The 18,742-nt window shown below is 32.3% G+C and overlaps 1 protein-coding gene across 1 annotated transcript in view; it reads right to left on the reverse strand.

Moving 5' to 3' along the window:
* LOC118183776 (uncharacterized) overlaps positions 1–17,506 on the reverse strand; it is a 150,023-nt gene extending 132,517 nt beyond the window's left edge. The window contains exon 1 of the mRNA XM_085825106.1: positions 17,473–17,506. Coding sequence (XP_085681232.1) covers positions 17,473–17,506 — 34 coding nt within the window. The remainder of the gene's footprint in view (positions 1–17,472) is intronic.
* Between the last annotated feature and the right edge of the window lie 1,236 nt (positions 17,507–18,742).

The following is an 18,742-nucleotide window of genomic DNA, read 5'->3' on the forward strand; positions in this document are numbered from 1 at the left end:
TGATTAGCATTCGAACAGCATCGGAGCTAATATGTCAAAGCACCAAAGCTAATATGTCATAGCACCAAAGCTTCTCCTACTAAATGTTTCCCCCTTTTTTTTTTTTTTTTTTTCATCTGGCAATTCTATAAGAAAACTTATACAAATACAAACAATGCTTTGATATTACAGACATGATCTTTAAACCGTTATATGTTTTTATTTAATATCACTAATTTTCTCTGGAAAGATCCTCTTGCCTTGCCACCGTGATCTGCGTGTACTTTTTCAAAAGACGTTGTTTTAATTTGTTAGGTTTCATGCTATCTGCGGTCAAAATATTCATACAGAGCAAACACATTGGTAGTTCTTCGCCGTTAATAACTTTTCATGTAACTATCAATGATAAGTATATTAGATCATATTTGCTACACTTAGGATTACTATTCTGTGTAGTAAGCGTTATTTACATTATCTTTACTTGTATCGGCTCCCTCTTCTTCATTCAATTTTCTGTTAATTTAGAAATGTATTAAGAGCAATGTGTTTCGTTCTTCTTGTCAACGTGATTCTCGCAGGTGCCGCTAAAAATAATCTGGAGATACTACTACAGTATAGAAATCTTCTGTTTTCCAGATCTTCACTCTTGCTGAGAGAATTCAAGATGATCTGAGCGCTTGTCTTGCGTTTCCTTGCCTCGTCCCGCTGGCCATCGGCTTTGAATGCGAAAGCGACACTTAATGTTAATGTTCTATTTATTACGTGCTCCAGCGTTAGGTACTACTCGGGAGGACAGCGATGCCCTGTGGAAGATTTTTAGGGAAAACTGGCTCATAGTCACGTTACACATGGGGAAAACAAAAAACACCCATGCAGCCAGCCTGTTCGCAAGGACTAGAACCCCGAACCGAACTACGGGTGTCCAGCAGCTTTAAACGCTCGGCCGCTTGTGTAACTTCACGTTGATGTTGTTCCGGGAAGAGCATGGATGGACTTTTAGCATTCGTGCCCGAGACACTCCAACGAGGATCGTGGATTAACCAAAACCGTTTTGCTGATTCATTTCTTGGACGTTGATTTGAACTTTTGGGTTTGTTTATATTCGGAAATTATATTTTAGTAAAAGCTGCGCGCCCCTTTACAACAGTCTCGCACCCGCCTTAGCGATGCACTTCACAGATTGGAAACCACTGCTTTAAAGGTTCTTGATTTTTCCTGGTGCCGATAATAATTTCATAGGGACTAGATGATTACGCCAGTGCTCATTATTTTTTTACTTACATGTTTATTTGTTAATTGTTTGCAAATAATATTTTAATTTGTAAATTGTTTTAAGATACATATTATTTGTTTAAACTGATAGTTATTGGCTGCATTCAGTGCAGTTCACCTGTGATAATATGTTAATTATGTATTATTTTTATTTCTTTATTCCTCCTTTATGTGAGTTTCTTATTACGCTAACAGTTTCAAAATCATGAAAAGTAACATTTTCAGTTTTGCGTTTCCTTCCTCACACCTTTATGAAATAAAAGAAGTGAACAAATATTTTTCTTCGCATAATGTGCTTTTGATGTTTTGTCTGCTATTAATGTATTTTCCTATTTTTCATCATTTTCTGCAGAAGCGATGCAGTTGCAAGTTAATTTAGGAGTGAATGACAGAATGAATAATAAATGCAAGCTTTAAAACATGATAATGCTATAAATCGATGTAACATACACAAATAAAACAATACATGTATGCTTATGCAGTTTAACCTTCTTTTACCTGTCTCGTTTACATCGAATTACAACATATATCGGGCTTCAACTATTTCTCTAAAATGTAGTGAGGATAAACATGAGTTTAAAAGAGTTTACATGCAATTATATTTAGGAGCTGTATTCTACACATCAAACAAATTCATCAAACCATTCATGAAACAATGAAACATTAAGTATGTTTTCTGCCCAAAGCCTGAGGGACGGGTATGTTTCAGTATGTTGATTGGAAGGGAAACTGGCAATGCTTTTTATAGTGAAGGCGTTGGGGAAGCAGTAACTAAAAATACCTTCTCATAAATATTATATGTAACCTCGAAACTTCAAATAAATGCTCACAATTTGAACTTTGATCAAACTCTGATTAAAAAATTTTAACTATTAGTCTAAGATTTTTTTTCAATTTTTCTACTGTAATAGTAATGAAACAAAGAATTAAGAAGTTAAAAATTATAGGCAATGCTTAAAACTGTTAGATAAAAAGATAGAGCGTGGCGCTTGAACATACTATTGAACACTGATTCCAGAAACCAAGAAGCAGTCAAATGAAGAAAAAACTTTAATGTCGAAGTGTTAACGATGTTAAATGGATTCAAACATCTGTCTATGAAAATTATGCAGTACATAATTTAGTCCTAAAAGCGTGTTTGATTCTGGTCGCATATTTTAACAGAAGCATTGTTGCTAGATATCAAACATTTTAATGCACTTTTAGTCTAGTTTCAACTGTCATTACGACAGATGGAAAAGATGTTTGAGACGAAAAGGAAGGAGTGGGTGAAGAAATTGTAAAATTATAGAAGAAATCTAAACTTGAACAGAAATGCAGTCTCGATTTCATGCGCATAATATTTTCATTTTGGGAGTAATCGGTTTAATTTCGCAGCTTTTACCAGCGAAAAGTAATGTTTTCGTGGTGAAAAAATAACATTAATGTAAAATTAAATTCTGCGTGACTGTTTTGCAAGTGCATATTATATCGACACAGGGAAAATGAAATCCTAAGTGATGGCAAAGGAAAATCGCCTCGATTTTGCAAGCGATGCCAGGATTTGCCAATTACATATTCCTATAATGTAAACGGAAAGATTGTTAGTGAATTTAAAAAAAAAATATGTTTTTCTGTTTACAGCAACGATCTAAAAAGAGCAAAGTTGCAAAATTTGCTTGAGTTTGGAAAACTGCATTGCACACAGATTCAAACAACTCCGAAAACAGAAATCGATCTAAGTGAGGTTGGAGGATCATGGCGGTCACGAAATCACAAAATCTAAGTTGTGCAAATTACATCTATGAGATTTCAAAACTGAAAGATGCCATAAAATAATAAATTATACAAATTCCTTCTGCGATGTTACGTTGGTAATTGTAGTCAACAACCTTCTGCAAGCAATGCGTTTTTGTCTATGAAGATCAGCACGCTGAAAACTTGAAATTCCAGTAAAAGTCATTTTTTCCCTCTCCACTCTTGTGTTGTCACTGGATCTTTACAATGCTCTTCTTTGAAAATGCTTTATGCCGGCAATTTCCATCATAAGTGTAATGGTCCCAACGCCATTTACAGTAGCTTTTCAATACGATGATCAGTTTGCAGGAAAAAGTGGTTGTTGCCAGTCGAAAATTTCCAATTTCTTTATTATAATAATAATCATGACAGCTCTATTGTAAATCGTCACAATCTCGATGGAATACGTTCAAATAACAATATCTAAAATTACATTTCGATTGACTGAGAGGATAGGCCACTCGGGATTCATACATTGGGGAAGCATTTTTTATGAACTACATTTTTTTTCCTATTGCATATTGTTTCTGTAATCTAAATAGTATTAGTCAAGGAGGAATATGTGCTATTAAACAAGGATACAAACCCTAACAAGGATACAACCTTAAACAAGGATACAACCTGAGTTGGGGAATATTACATAATAAATTTATAGCTGGGTTTGAAAATTAAATTTATTATGTAAACGGTTTGCTTGTGACACAAAATGCATGGCAGAATGAACCTGAAGATGTAATTAATCACCACTTCTGACACACTAAATGTTACGGAAGCAAATACTGAATAAAATTGGTTATGTTATAAGCATAGCATCTGATAAAGAGTTTTAAATGAAATTTGACACGTTAATTTAATTTAAATTTAAATGATTACCAATTTTCCTTTGCCATCACATAGGATTTCATTTAAGTTAAATTTAAATGATTACGTAAAATTTTAAGTAACGTCCTGTGATGTGTGAAATAGAGATATATTTCAAGACGTGATATCGATATTTATCTAAATGAAGGTTTGTCGACAAATGCTGGTGTTATCACTCATGTTGCTGAAGAATATAAAGAATGAAAGAGTAAAAATGATTTTGTGATTACGAGAATTAAAAACTTTCAGACTTTAAAAAACAAAACAAATTTTTTCTCTAAAATTGTTTTTGTTAAATTAAATTACTTGTAGCATTTAATTTTAGACTGGAAATTGCTAGTTCAAATCATTTCAGAATTCGTTTCTTTATTAGTTGTATTTCAATTGTCACAAGGTATCAAGGATGGCCGTAATTCAGAATTGGCAGATGCTTTATGGAATTCAAGCAAGAGGGTGTCCCGTGGGGCAGACTTGACCATTAGGACAATAATCACTTATGGACAAAAAGCAAGTGCCATGTTTTAGATCAACAGCAAAGATGCTCTCAAAAAGTCTAACCCCCAAGGGAACGTGAAATGTGCAGAGGCAGCTGGGAGCTAAAATAATTGATGAACATTGCTCCCAGAACCCCAGGGGATATATCATCAAAAGTTCTTTGATGACAGACATTAAAAGAAGCCTAGAGGCTTCACCCATTTCCTATAAAAGTTGGATGGATCATTACGATGAATAGAGGCCTGAGTCAAAAGATGATTTATCGTAAGCTGATAAAGTCGAAAGGGAAGAGACACATATACACGCGCATAAAAGACCAACACATAAATAAAGAAAGAGAGATATAAGGAATGAATGACAGAGCGGTATTAAAGATAGGCAAATGCTGTGGGAAAAGGGTATGAGAGAAATAAAAAAAATTAGAAATCGAAGGATATAACGAAACTGTGTTTAACCGAACTTTGCTTTATAGAAATGGTGCTTAAGAGAAACAGTGAAATCGGCTATGAACGAATCAGTGAGCCCGAAAACCAATCACTGCTTATTAAGTTATCCTTACAAAAAATTAAATACATATACTATGCTGAAAACAAAGGATCGCCGTAGGCTGATATAAAAAAAATTGTTTGAAATCGTATTCAGAAGGTGATTCTTTTAAATAATCTTTTTCACTAAGGAATTATCTTAGATAACATCTGTGCACAGATAAATTACACATATGCACCTGTTTAAATTCTCAAAAGGATAAGCTTAAATATATAGTCAAATCATAGAAAAAGCTTTGAAGCACATCCAAGTGAATCTGTGTCTTTTTGTGATACGCTTTCTTTCGCCGCCTTAAATAGCAGTGGAAATAATCCCTTGTTCTGTTTAATATATTCTTGCCGTAAAAATTTAGTATCATCTTATACATTAAGTCAAAATGGCACCATCGTATTTAAAATGGTTAAAAATTCTAGTTTGTCTTGTTAATTCATTATTTAACTGAAGTAATAGGCGAGACAGAGTTCATGGTTAGACCAAAATTACGGCTCATCCAAGATGAGCCAGAAACATCGTTAATTTGACGTCACTTAAAAATTAATAATGAGGAATAATCTATATATTAAATCAATAGAAAACACTATGAGCAATTTACCTACATTTTCAAAGAATTTGATGCGGAGAATAATTTCATTTGGTTATTTAAATGAAACCAGTTTTCAAAACAAGATCACATTTTAAAACACAAATAGAAATATTTTTATATATATTACTCTTTGTTTTCCACAGATCTCAATAGGAAGCAATACATTAATAGCTGTACATTTAATTTATTTTTATAATTTAGCAATTTTAAAGGAAGATTCAACAATGGTTATATGCTCTCAATTATACCTAATTAAATAATGTACTAATGTGGATGAAAACATACTGTTAAATACTGTGGCATTATCTTTTTTCATTGCTTTTACTCTACATATTTTCTACTCCTTTTTGCAATTTTGCAAATTTTGCTTTATTCTGATGCTTTGCGATAGTAATTTTTCCATCGTTTCTACAATAAATAAATTTAATCCTTTTAAACAAGACCCATTTAATCGGGAGTTGATTGTATTAGTTTCTAAAATACTAGGGGAATACTAGAGATGTGCTATTCTTAAGGAACTGATTCAAACAACCGACTTACTTTATTAAGCTGATTCATTTAAAAAGAGTGATAGTTCTTTAAAATATCACCCACGAAGAACTCTTATAAGAGTGTGTCAGGAAACTTCGATTCCTGTTTTAAGGGAGTAAACAATGTTTATCCTCCCACGTTAAAGGTGATCTCAATTTTTATCGTTTGTTAACTTTTTAATTCTAAAATTTTACAGTTAGTTTTATACAGAAAAGAGGTTTTAGATAATCCTTAAGCCATATTTGAAAAAAAATCAAACCGGAGAGCTAGCGATTCGATTAATCGATTCTTCCTATCCCACTGCTCGTTCGATTCCTTGAATTTCTCTCCTTCCTTGCTCACCATTCTTGATTCACTCTCCGTTCTTGATCTTATACATAAAAGCTATTGTTAATGGAATCGTAAAAAATAATCGATTCTGTTCAATAACCAAACTCTTCAGGTCTTATTCCATGAAAAATTGATTTTGCCTACATCTAGAAAATATAAGGCACTTTAAGTGAAATAACAAAAATAATTTAATATCAATATTTTGAACATGTTTAAAACTTTAAATTTAAAACATTTTAAAATCATTTAGAGGTTTCTCAAGTTATAAAATGCATTAAAAATTTTTGCTTCAGCTAAAGATAAATTTCACTCAGAAACAATTTTCTTATTTCCGGTGCAAGCAGAAAACGACATATTTTGGCAAAGTTTGCAGTTAGAAATTGGCTTCTAATTTCTGAAGAGCTCATGATGAAATCTCAATTTAAAGTTTCATTTCACATGAAAAAGTACCTTAAAGTCATATACTAAATGAGAGAAATTATACTCAGGCATATATTTTTAAAGAATTTCTCATTTATTAAAACACTGAAGTTTGAGCAGCATTAAAGATATAATCATAATAATGGCATAATTTTTAAGTCACAGAATCGCGAATCTTTAATTTACCCTCCTCGCTCATTTTAATATGAAAATGGAATGACGTAAAATAAATCACAAAAATAATTAATATATGTTGTTCTGTTTAATTGCTTTGATTTAAATGTCCTGACAGTTGCATTCGTTTGTGGAGCTCAAACCCATCGGTTATTTAACTGTCTCGTAATTACGCGTATTGGCCAAGGTGCACTACAGAGTGTAAACGAATTACACTTGCGGAGAAATTTAAGAATTCTTCCTAATTTTGATGAAAAGGAATTTGATCACAGGAAAGAACATCTTGCTAGTTCTATCTTCTATTTTGGACAGAACGCCCAAAATGTGGTTGATACGTTTTGGACTCGCGGCCACCACGTTTCTGGGCCGAAGGTCTTTGAAAACCTACAAAAACGTTGGCATAAAATTCCCAGATGTGAATGGTGATTACTGTTCGAACTAAAATACTGCTTCCATGTTTTCTTCCTAAATTTATCAACAAAGTTTTTTGGCGGAAAACTTTCGTTTCAATCAGATGTATTTCCACTGTCTTGTTACGTTAATTTTTAATCGTATTCCTGTAGATTGGTCATAAAATAATTCTTAAATTTTGCCTCTTTAGCAAGAAATGCATAGTAAATTAGAGTTAACAGATGAGCGATTCGCCAAAGAAATCTCACTTCTTCCTAAAGTGATGCTAAACTAAACTAAACTCAGCTCCACAAACAATTCTTAGAGAGCCATGGCCAGCAATGCCCTGATATCTGCTTTCTGGATGAAATGGAACTATTCACCGTGGCCGTTTCGGCTGTCAATACATATTATTCTTTACATGACTGTATTATATCCTGTCGTACCGTATTATATAAGGTTGATTTAGATTAATAATTTTGTTTACCTATTGCATATTTAAAGGCATTTTCTTTATATGCCTATATTATATTTTGCCATATTATATTATTTATTTAATTTAAGAATTTTGTTTACTTTTTGTATACCTCTGGCTGTCTTAAATTTTAGAAGGAAATAAAACACTTTTGCAATTAAACACATCATTTAGAATTATTAAATATTAGCTAGAATTAATGACGTTATTCCCGAAAAACAATTTATTTGGAAGGGTTTTTCTCACCCAATTGTCTTTGACACTGACATAATAATTTTCTAACTAACTATGTGTAATTTCTATATATCTCGTATTTGTAAATAACTATCTGTATTATAAGCAACTTTTATTACGTATACAAACGGCAAACAGAATTATTAAACAAAATAAATCTTGTCATATAATATGCTAAGACATAATAGAGTCATGTAAAGAAAAATATGTCTTGACAGTGAAACGTCCCGACGGCGAAACGGCCAAGGTGCAATGGCGACGGCGAAAAGTCCTAGATCCTTTCTAGACCGTGGGCTCCGGGGTGCCTGAGCATCTTGCCTGGACAAATAGTTAGCTTATCGCAGGACCCACGTTGTTTATTCCCTAAGCGAACTTGGTACTAATTTTATCGACCCATTCAAGGGATGAATGTATGAGTCAACCTTGCCCAGCCCGGGGATCGAACCCAGGACCTGTGGGACTGCTGCACGACGCGCTAGGCACTGCATTACCGGGACTTCAAGGTGATGTTACTTACACGAAAATTAGAACCAAAATTATGAATGATGCATTAGTTTAGAGAGTTTTCTCTGTTTTAAGTCACCTAAAATCAGTCGGGGAATCGAAATCCATACAATCTAATATAGACGAAAATCATGTTTATCTTAAACTATAAAAGAAATCCGTATTTTTGTGTACCATTATGTGTGCATTATTATGATTTATACAGGATTACTGTAAATAAAATTATTTTGAATGACATTAGTTTTCTACTGGCTGCAGCAAACTCTTTTTACGCAATTTTTTTTTTTTTTTTTGCATATCATGTAACAATGTCATACATGGGGGATGTGATCATAATATTGTTTTGTCTCAACGAACGTTAAAATTGAATTAAATGAAGTCAGTTAATACTGATATTAGCTAAAGTTGTGAAATTCTTCAGCGGCTTCCATGAAAAAATTAGTAATAAAACTAAGCCGTTGCTTTGTGAAATTTTTCTGAGTAGATCTGAAGCTAAAAACCGAAGCAGCAATCTTCCTTGCTTCATAGAATCCAAGGAATTAAAAAAAATAAAAAAAAATCTTTAAAAAATTTTAAAAATCTTTTCAAAATCAGGTTTAATATTTCATTAACTGATCTTGATTCATCCCTAAAAGATTTTTTTTTCTTTTTTTTTAATAAAATTTTGTATGTCAGTAGTTCCATTACTTAAAGAAAAAAAATGCTGAAATCAGATAAACAGCTAAATTTCGCAGCTGATAGTTCTAGCAAGTATAAAATTTTAAATCCAATTTTAAAAAAATCGTTTGCAATATATATCTCTTTTTCTAACTTTATTTTAAATATTCGAGACAAATTTCCTTTTACGTTACCATGGTATATACAACAGAAGATATATCCTAAACGCAACAAATCATAAGCATCCCACAAAGTTTTAATAATTTCTTTTTTTCTTTCTTTTTTTTTTTTTTTTTTTCAGAGAATCGGAAAGCTTCCCTGGGTACCATGCACCATGCAACTGCAAAAATATTTCTACGAAAATACTTCTTTGACCTACACCATTTTGATTCTGTATCAATTTTTCGTCATTTCTAAAGAATTCGGAAGCTGGGCTCAAAGGCATTTTTCTCCTCATACAAACAGAATATAGTGACAGTTTTTACTCGATGATTTGTAGCTTATTTGATAAACCCTTCATTCACAAGGGTATGGCCATTTGTTACGCTATCCCACTTTTCTCAAAATGTGCACGGACTTCTAAACTATACATATATAGAGATTATATATGGAGAGAAATAGAGAAGGCACTGCAAAGAAATATACTTTTGTACATCATACATTTTAAATTCCAGAGTTTGGATGCACACCAAATTCTTGTCTCCAGATTATAATTCCAAAAGAATAAAGAATACAGAATGATATTTACTCTTTGTTTTATTAAATATTGAATTCTGAAGACCAAAGCTGAATTACTGAAATTTTTCAGATATCTGGAATTATCATTTATTTAGGCTGGTAAAACAGTAATCTAAAAGAATTATTTTTAAAAATTTGATATATGTCAGAGCTGAATTTTTTTCACATTTGTACACATTCCAAAGGCCAAACTGATTATTATAGAATTTTCATTTTTATATCACCAGATAAAATTAAAAATACTTTTCCAAATGAAGGTAAGTCAGAATTTCTAACATAATTTTAATAAGTTTTGGCATCTAAAAAATCTTTCTATTTTTTATGATCGTGCAGTTGCTAACAACGATGGATTATTAAATCAAAGGCTTTTATCTTTCATTATTAGTGTTCTATGGTTTTAATAAAAATAAGAACGAATTTCTAAATCAAGCAGAAATTTAAATGAATATAAATTCATGCTGCCGGACTGGAAAAAAAGTTACGTTATCTGCCTTCGTTTCTATACTGATTGAAAGGAATTTTTTTTCTAAATTCAGAGGCGTATATTTTTTTGTATTACCTTTTGCATATCCTGGAGATTATAAATAAAAAAAAAATATTAAAGGAATCCTTTAAGTTAATCACTTAAATTAAACGCATTTAATGGAAAAGAAAAACAATTGCATATAAATTATAGATTTAAAATAAAATCTTAGGCCTACATATACGAGTTACATAAGGTCATTAACGAAGTACATGTGCCACAGCTTATTTCAGCAATGAGATGTGGGAATCTCGATTATTATCTTGCATATTTACAAAATAAGGGTATACACATAAAACGTTATATCACACGCATGTTGAAATGTTTTTTATTTGCATGAAGTTTTCTATACATACTTAAAACAATGAATTAAAAAAGGAAAGATTTATGCAAAAAGAAATTAAGTCGGCGTATATATGTTTAAAAGTGGAGTAAAAGTTTTAAAAATAAAGAAAACAGCAGGAAAATGTGAAAATAAATTATTATTCATTAAAACAATAGATTAGAGAAGTGAAGTCATATTTTTGTGGGGTGATTCGAAATATAAATAAACACTAGAAAGAGAATACTAAACAAATCGAAAATATGAAGAGTTTTGAAAAGTGTAAAGATTAGATTTGCGTCTGTAAAAGATTATAAATAAAATTAAAATTTCATATGAGAAGAAAGTAATAATTTACTTGAGGGTAAAAAGGACTAACAAATGTAATACAGATTATCATCAATTGGGGGAAATAATTTAAGATTTACATATACATATTTAATATAAAATATAGAAAAACACGATGGCGTTGCTCTATGCGAACAAGCAAACTCTAATTAACTTTCCGCAATTTCCGGATCTCCCGCCTAGACCAGTACTTTCGAGAACATTTGAGCCTATTAGTAATCGCTTCTATAAATAGAGAACTCGCTTCCATTTTGCGTGGGAGACCGTTTTCTGCCTCTACTGCTTGTTAGGATCTATGCTGCTGCTCTCATCTGCCTCTGTTTGTTAGAATACTATGACGCAGTGAATTTAATCTTATTTAGTAAAGAATGATAATATGCCTTTTGAATTGAATAAAGATATGGAGCTATAAATTTAAATTTTTCTGTGTCATTTCATGCCAAGCTTCATTCATGTGCCCGACTGCCAAAATATTACATATATATATATATATATATGGTTATGACTACGTTGAATATATATGAAATATGAATGAAATACAATATGCTTCCTACTAGGTTGAATCGTTTCAAACTTCTCGCTGTAATCCGTGTAAATAAGCGCATAATAAAATTTGAATTACATTGAAGAGAGATTAATTTACATATTGTCAGAAAAACATGCATTATCTTCTCTAATCATAGGCAGAAATATAGTATTCTCCTCTTTCAATCTAATTCGAGATAAACTGAGGCTCTTAGTTGTGCCATGTTAAACATATGACAATGTCTGGCCTGGAACATTCATTTCTCCATTCCCTATAACTCTGGTTCTGTTTAATCAATCATCAAACTGTCCTTATACTGTTCCCTCCTGGGGTCGACCGGCGGCCATCTGCCGGTGTTCTTGCTAAGATCTAGACAGACTCGACTTCTGTGGTAAATAATCAGTATTCACTATGACTAGAACCTTCGAGTGTGTTATTGTGATTTCTCTCACTTGTCTGACAGTAACATCAGAAGAAGCCCAGGAAATTCATAGTGGCAAGCGATTCAAGATTACGCTTGCCGTTGGCAAGAGTCGTAAGCACAGATGAGAGTACAAAAACTTGGCCCAGTTCCTCTCCCTATTTTGATGGAGGGCACTCAGGGTAAAAGACGGGTCGGAAAGACTTCCACACCTCTTCCCCTACCACTAATCTCTAAAGGGCGATTTTGGCTCACAGCAAATTTCGGCTAACCACACACACACACACACACACATATATATATATATATATGTAAGATAAAAAATGTATGAATCAGAATTATAATATAACTATAAACATAAATTCTTCCTCTCTATTCTAAAATCGTAATAACTTATCTGCATTGCGTCATTCAAATTAATCATGCGATCTTACGTAACCGTTAATACCAGATGCCTCTTGACGACCAATCACCGAATTGTAAACCAAAACTTTTCTCTTCGCGTGCTTCCATCTTTCATAACTACGCACTTCAGCTTTTGCTCGCTACTGTGCTAAGATGTGATTTCGCTGGCTTGCTTTCTATCCCAACAGTATCAAAAATGTAAATCTTCTGTGGAAAGGCACGACTAGAGTGCCAAGTGATTGTGGCCACAAATATCAATTGGAAATAAAAATGGAATTAAAACTGCCTCGACTGCCAAGTTCTTTAAATACTACGCAATCAAAATTCTTCTTCAATATGGGTCTAATCACGCATCTACAGTGTTCCGTCTTTTCCTTGTGTTTTTATTATGACATATATATATATATATATATATATATATATACACTGCTGGCCATTAAAATTGCAACACCAGAAAGGTAATGATCTGATGAAGGTCAAAATCACATGAAAGGAAGAAGAGGTTGGGATATGCAAATGATTAGTACATTTTAGCGCATTTAGCTGATGGAGGGAGAAATGTACTGGATTTCTCATTCAGAAAGGCTTTATAAGATCAAAGCTTGCTCAGAATATCGTGTTATACCTCGAATAATAAGAAGAAATGCTTATCAGCAAGTGTCGTAATTCGACAGAGGCAGGATCGCTGCTGCCTATCGAGACTGTGGATTATGGTTCCGTGATATCGCCCGTCGCAATGGTCGACATCCATCGACTGTCATGCGAATATGGAATCTATGGGTTGCTGAGGATCATACTAAAAGCCATACAGGATCTCAACGCCCTCCCACGACTAACGTCAGAGAGAACAGGCATAACGTAAGGTCAACTCTGCAAAACCGGGCTATTTCGCTGCCCTATCTTCGAGGCCTACCAACGCCATCTTCCAGCAAGATCACGTGTTGCACGTCGTGTTCTGACCATGGGGTGCTGAGAGATTGGTCCACCACCCTTCTCCAGCTAATGCGGTTGATGAAGTGTGGCATAGACCAGAAGCAGCATGGAATGAGTTGTCCCTTTCTGTCACACAAGCCCAATTCGACCTACATGCCTAACCGGGTAAAGGCCGTTTTAAATCCTAAACTGCTTACAAATTTAATCATTTTGTCTTGATGCCATAGTTATTGCATAATATAAATAACATTTTGTAGTTGCTTTCCTTCATGGTATTGCAATTTTAATGGCCAGCAGAGTATACATACATACATATATATTCAATTTAAAGAATTATGCATATATATAATTCTTAAAATTGAATTTAAAAATTAGAGACGCTTTAGATTTAATAAACAATTAAGTTAAAAACTGAAATTTAAAAAAATCTAAAACAGTTTTTATAAATTTTTGAATTTTCTAAAAAAAATTTTAGTTGCATACATAATTATACATATGTATTGACTTTACTCGACTTAAATTTCGATACCCGGCCTTGAATTTAGCAATCGTTGCTCGTAGTCAGATACTTCCGATAACATAAGTGCTGTAAACGACAAAAATATTCAGATTTTGGCAACATCAGATTTACAAAAAAAGTAAGTTTGAGCAAATAATGTAATCTAAATTTCAGTGGGGTCTACTGTTTCCTATACTTTTATTTGTTAAAGTTTTATCTCGTTTTGAAAAGTAAAATTATGTACGACAAAATGTCACCGATATATATAATTTCAAAATTTTCAGTTTTTGATGTCATTTTCAACTTCCCTTGAAAGATCTGCAAATGAAATGCAGCGAAAAATATGTTGTATTTAATAGGCCAGTCAAGGAAGTCATGTTATATCTACATAAGATTTTTTATCTACAGTGTGTATGGTGGTAGTAATGTTCATTTCCCGCTGTTTAAAAATAGTGCATTATTTATGTGTCCAGCTTGTTTTAAACATACCTGCAAACAGTTGCTTAAATTGTTAAAAAGGTTGATATCTAGTTGAATCATATGTTTTTACATATGACTCTGTCGTCGGGCTATTTCGCTGACTTACTCTTCGTTTTCTGGTTCTGAAACCCTACAGTTAAGTCAATGAACCTGTTCTGAAACATGAAATGTTGCTTCGACACTGAATACGATTTTCGAGAGAAACGGATTGTCATTACTGATACGATCGAAAATGTCTGTAGAAAATTCCTTACGAACGACTCGACCATTATGTTTGATTTGTTGACAAATCTTCAATTTATATGCATTCAGATCCAACCATTCAAGAACAATTTTATGAGCCCTCAATTTGGAAATTCCTATTTGCAGACTGGCACAGCGAAAGAATTTACTGGGAGTGCGCGCAAACACATTTCCAATGGCTGAAACATTTTTATCACTGACTCTTGATCTACCTGCATATCCTTTATGCAAATTATGTCCGGACACCCGAAACTATTTTAACCGTCTTTTAATTGATTATTTCCTTGGCTGAGGTTTATTAAATTCATGTCGAAATCGCCTTTGAATTATTTTTGGAGATTTTGCTTCCCATAATAAAAGAACGCACACTGTTTTTTTATTCATGATGCCATTTTGTCTGTAAACAAAAAAACTTACTGTTGAAAGTCCCAATAATTAGAAGAAATTAAATATCTTGAACGAAAGATTACATCGATATATATTATTTCCGGTTAATTTGTAAAAATAATGTTCAATTTTATCTTGTTCTCAGGTGATTAATTATGGGCAAGATAGATAGATAGATATTTGTTACTACTGATTGCACTAAAAAAGAGAGATGTGCAACTAGATGTTATGACAGTCCCATGACCAGTCGTTCTTGAGTTAGGTGATATTTTTAGTTATGTGATATAACTGTAAATGCATGCGTACATACGTACATATAACACTAAAACAATCTATTTTCAATTTTTTTAAATTCATTTTACAAACCTTTTTGGAAATAAAAGTCCTTTATTCTGTTCGTTCGTTCAGATATCACGCAAAAATATCTAAAATGATTCGGAACAGTGAGAATGGATAATTGTGTTGAAATATGATACCCGAAATTTCTCGCGATTACAATATTTCCCTTGCTTCGTACAAGTTTGTGAAGTTTATTAACAGTCTACAAATTTAATTTATTTTACTCAGTTAACTCAAGAAAAAAAATGCGATCTAAATATTAGAGTTCCGGATATTAGGAATTCAAATAACCAGAGATCTTCTGGGCTAAAATAATTCATGCAAAAGCATGGCACTGTAGGTGGGGCAAATTTAAGAGGACATCGATTGAGGTGAAAATCCAAATTAACTCAAAACTACACGGATTTTCTTCCATCTCTTTTTTGTCTTTCATTTCACTGCAAAATGTGAAAGATTATTGACTGGTAATTTTTGGCATCTGTCCAGAATTTCATTTTTGCAAACCTGATTCTGAATACTTCAACTGACTTCAAGCAATTCCAAAAAATATTTTCAACAAGAAATGGCATATGTAGAAAAGTACCGAATGCGCTTCCCAGTAAGAGAATTTTGACGTTTATATTAGTTGACAAGCAAACTCCTTCTGAAAGAAATAAATTTTTAGTAATCCCACACAATTGAAAAGGATTATGGATAACGTATTCCCTTTCCGCATAAATATTTTTCCGTGTTTGACAGCATCAAAATCTTTTTTGTTTATTCAATCCTATTTCCGGATAGAATTCTCTAGATGTCTGTTTATAGTATTCAGTCTATGCAACGGAATGGGGACTTGGTCGAAAATGAATTTAAATAAAATAATTCAAATTTGAACTTTCCAAATTTCTCTTAGTAATTTTCTAAACCTTCTGCCTCATTTCGAGACGATATATAATTTATATTTACATTTTATCACTGAATTATTGTGAAGTTAAGTTAAAACTTAGCTTAACTTAATATAGCTTAATATTTAAGCTAAATTTCATATCTAAAAATGAAGTGTGATAAATATAAACATTTTCTTTAGAGTTAGTAAGAGGTTCAAAAACATAATTATTTTTAAAAAACGCCAAATGTGTTGATTTTTATGTATAATAATCAGTCACTTAATTAGATGTTAAAATATTTTGATACGATCTTAGCTATAAAAATCAGGTTTGAAACCTTGAAACGAATACATTAATTTAATAGGCAAATGCCTGGAAACAGACGGCTATATAGCGTAATACAGTGCTTTTGAAGGTCTTTAGAAAATAGTAATTAACTAATTGAAAATTAATATCTGGTATATAAAATAACATTACATGTATATAATCTGTAATGTATGGAAAACTGACATTGTATGGAAGTTTTATATAATGTATGGAATGCCTGACATTTTGGAGCAAATTTTGAAACATTCAAATTAGTTAAAAGATTTCAAAGGCATTGCATGCAATTACTAGTCATTATATAAAATAACAAATTCTATTAAAAGTGTGCCAACATATGACTTTAGTGAAAAGAAGTATTGTAAAATTCAATAGCACTAACGATTTTTAAAGGATTAATCGGTTTACTTTTCTTTCTACTAACATAACTTAGCGATTCGTCAGTCAGTAATTCGAGGCTTCTTTCATAATAATAATCTTGCCCTTTCTTTATTAGTTTCTGGTATGTAGTTTCCGTTATGAAAACAGAGATTTGTATAACATTGCCTCACGTTTTAAACAGTTTATAATGGAATCGTCATTGCATGACGTTATCCATGATCCCATCCCGATATTTCACCTTCCTTTCGCATTTTCAAATAGCACAATATGAGCCTTTGCTGAAAAAATTCAAAGTAGCGTATTTCGTCACTTTCGAAAAACGACTGAAATGCAAATGGGGAATTTGCTATCTGAGAAGAGCGTCGAAAGTCACGTCCTTGCTATGTGACATAAGAAATGTCAGTCGCGGGAGTATTTCATACTCTACCGATTTGTCTTTCGACATTGAATAGAATACGTAGGAAATACATGAAATACTAATCGGTTCATACTTCGCTGTATGATACTTACCTAGACATTCCGTATGATGCTTGCTTTCATACATTGCCGGTAACATACAATTAAATCTGATGAGCTAAAAATACGTCAGTTAATTTAATGATTAAAATATTACAATATGAGAAAGAGTAATCTCTTACTTTGGGCAGCGTTAGAACTTAATCGCATTAGCGGAAAATATGGCTTCACATATATCATTAAAAATATTTATGTTCATTAAAGTGAATAGGAAACCGTTTATAAAATAATCAATTATTTATTTTATATAGATTTCATGAATTAAATGTATTGCAAACTACATTAGTTAAAGCTCTAATTTAAAAATAAAATGCAAAGCAAAAGTAATTAAAAAGAGGCACATTAATTTTATATTTCACAAATAGTGCTAAAGTGAAAAACACATTGAAAATGTTAAGGGATATCAAACACTACTCTTCTACGAATTTGAATTTTGGCTTGCTGCGTAATGCACAACCACCAAAACGTAGTAGCGAATTTCAAAAAAAGGAACGAGTAAAGCTATAGACATTAGTAAAGGTAAGCTAATTAATTCTTTTAATATAACAGTTAAGGAATAAGTGATAAATAATTTTAATACAGATTTTAAAAGAACTTTTCTTAAACCTTTCCACATAGGGACCGTTTTTTTTAAAAAGGAGTATTTTGCGGACCACCTTACGCTTCTCAATCTCGAAAGCAATTTTCTAGCATATGTACCCGTATACTTGTATTTTTTAAATATAATTAATTGAGCATTTCATTTTATATTGTTAATAATAATTAAATTAATATAAGGAAATTATAATCATTTTAATAGTTCAAAGGATATCAGAGTTCGGATAATATTTACTTTATTAATTAAAGTAAATTTTGATACTCACAGTAATGACATGTTGCCCAGACGGTATAGTAGTTAGAGAATCCTACGAGGGTACGGAAGGGCTCGGGTTCGAATCCCGGAGAAGACATGAACATTTGTAAATGTATAGTGTCGGTGCGGGATGGCGCCACTCGAAAGTCCTTTCTTGCGGATTGGTGGAAGGGAGGGGTGGGAGAACTCTGGATCCCGCCTCCCGGGCTGCTCTTCTTTAAAATTCTCCAAAAAATATTAACAATAAAAATAAAGCAAATAATAGTGAATTAGAAAAAGGAACTGCCAACTCAAAAAAATTAGTACAAAAGCGCTAACAATTCGAAAGTGAGAAAGCACTTAATAATGGATAAGGACAAATTAATTTTAAAATAGAATCCTAAATTAACTGAGAATTAATTAAAAGAAAAA

The sequence above is a fragment of the Stegodyphus dumicola genome, chromosome 10 (assembly GCF_044657685.1).
Source record: "Stegodyphus dumicola isolate Sdum_Otavi_A_Nest chromosome 10, ASM4465768v1".
Taxonomy (NCBI): domain Eukaryota; kingdom Metazoa; phylum Arthropoda; class Arachnida; order Araneae; family Eresidae; genus Stegodyphus; species Stegodyphus dumicola.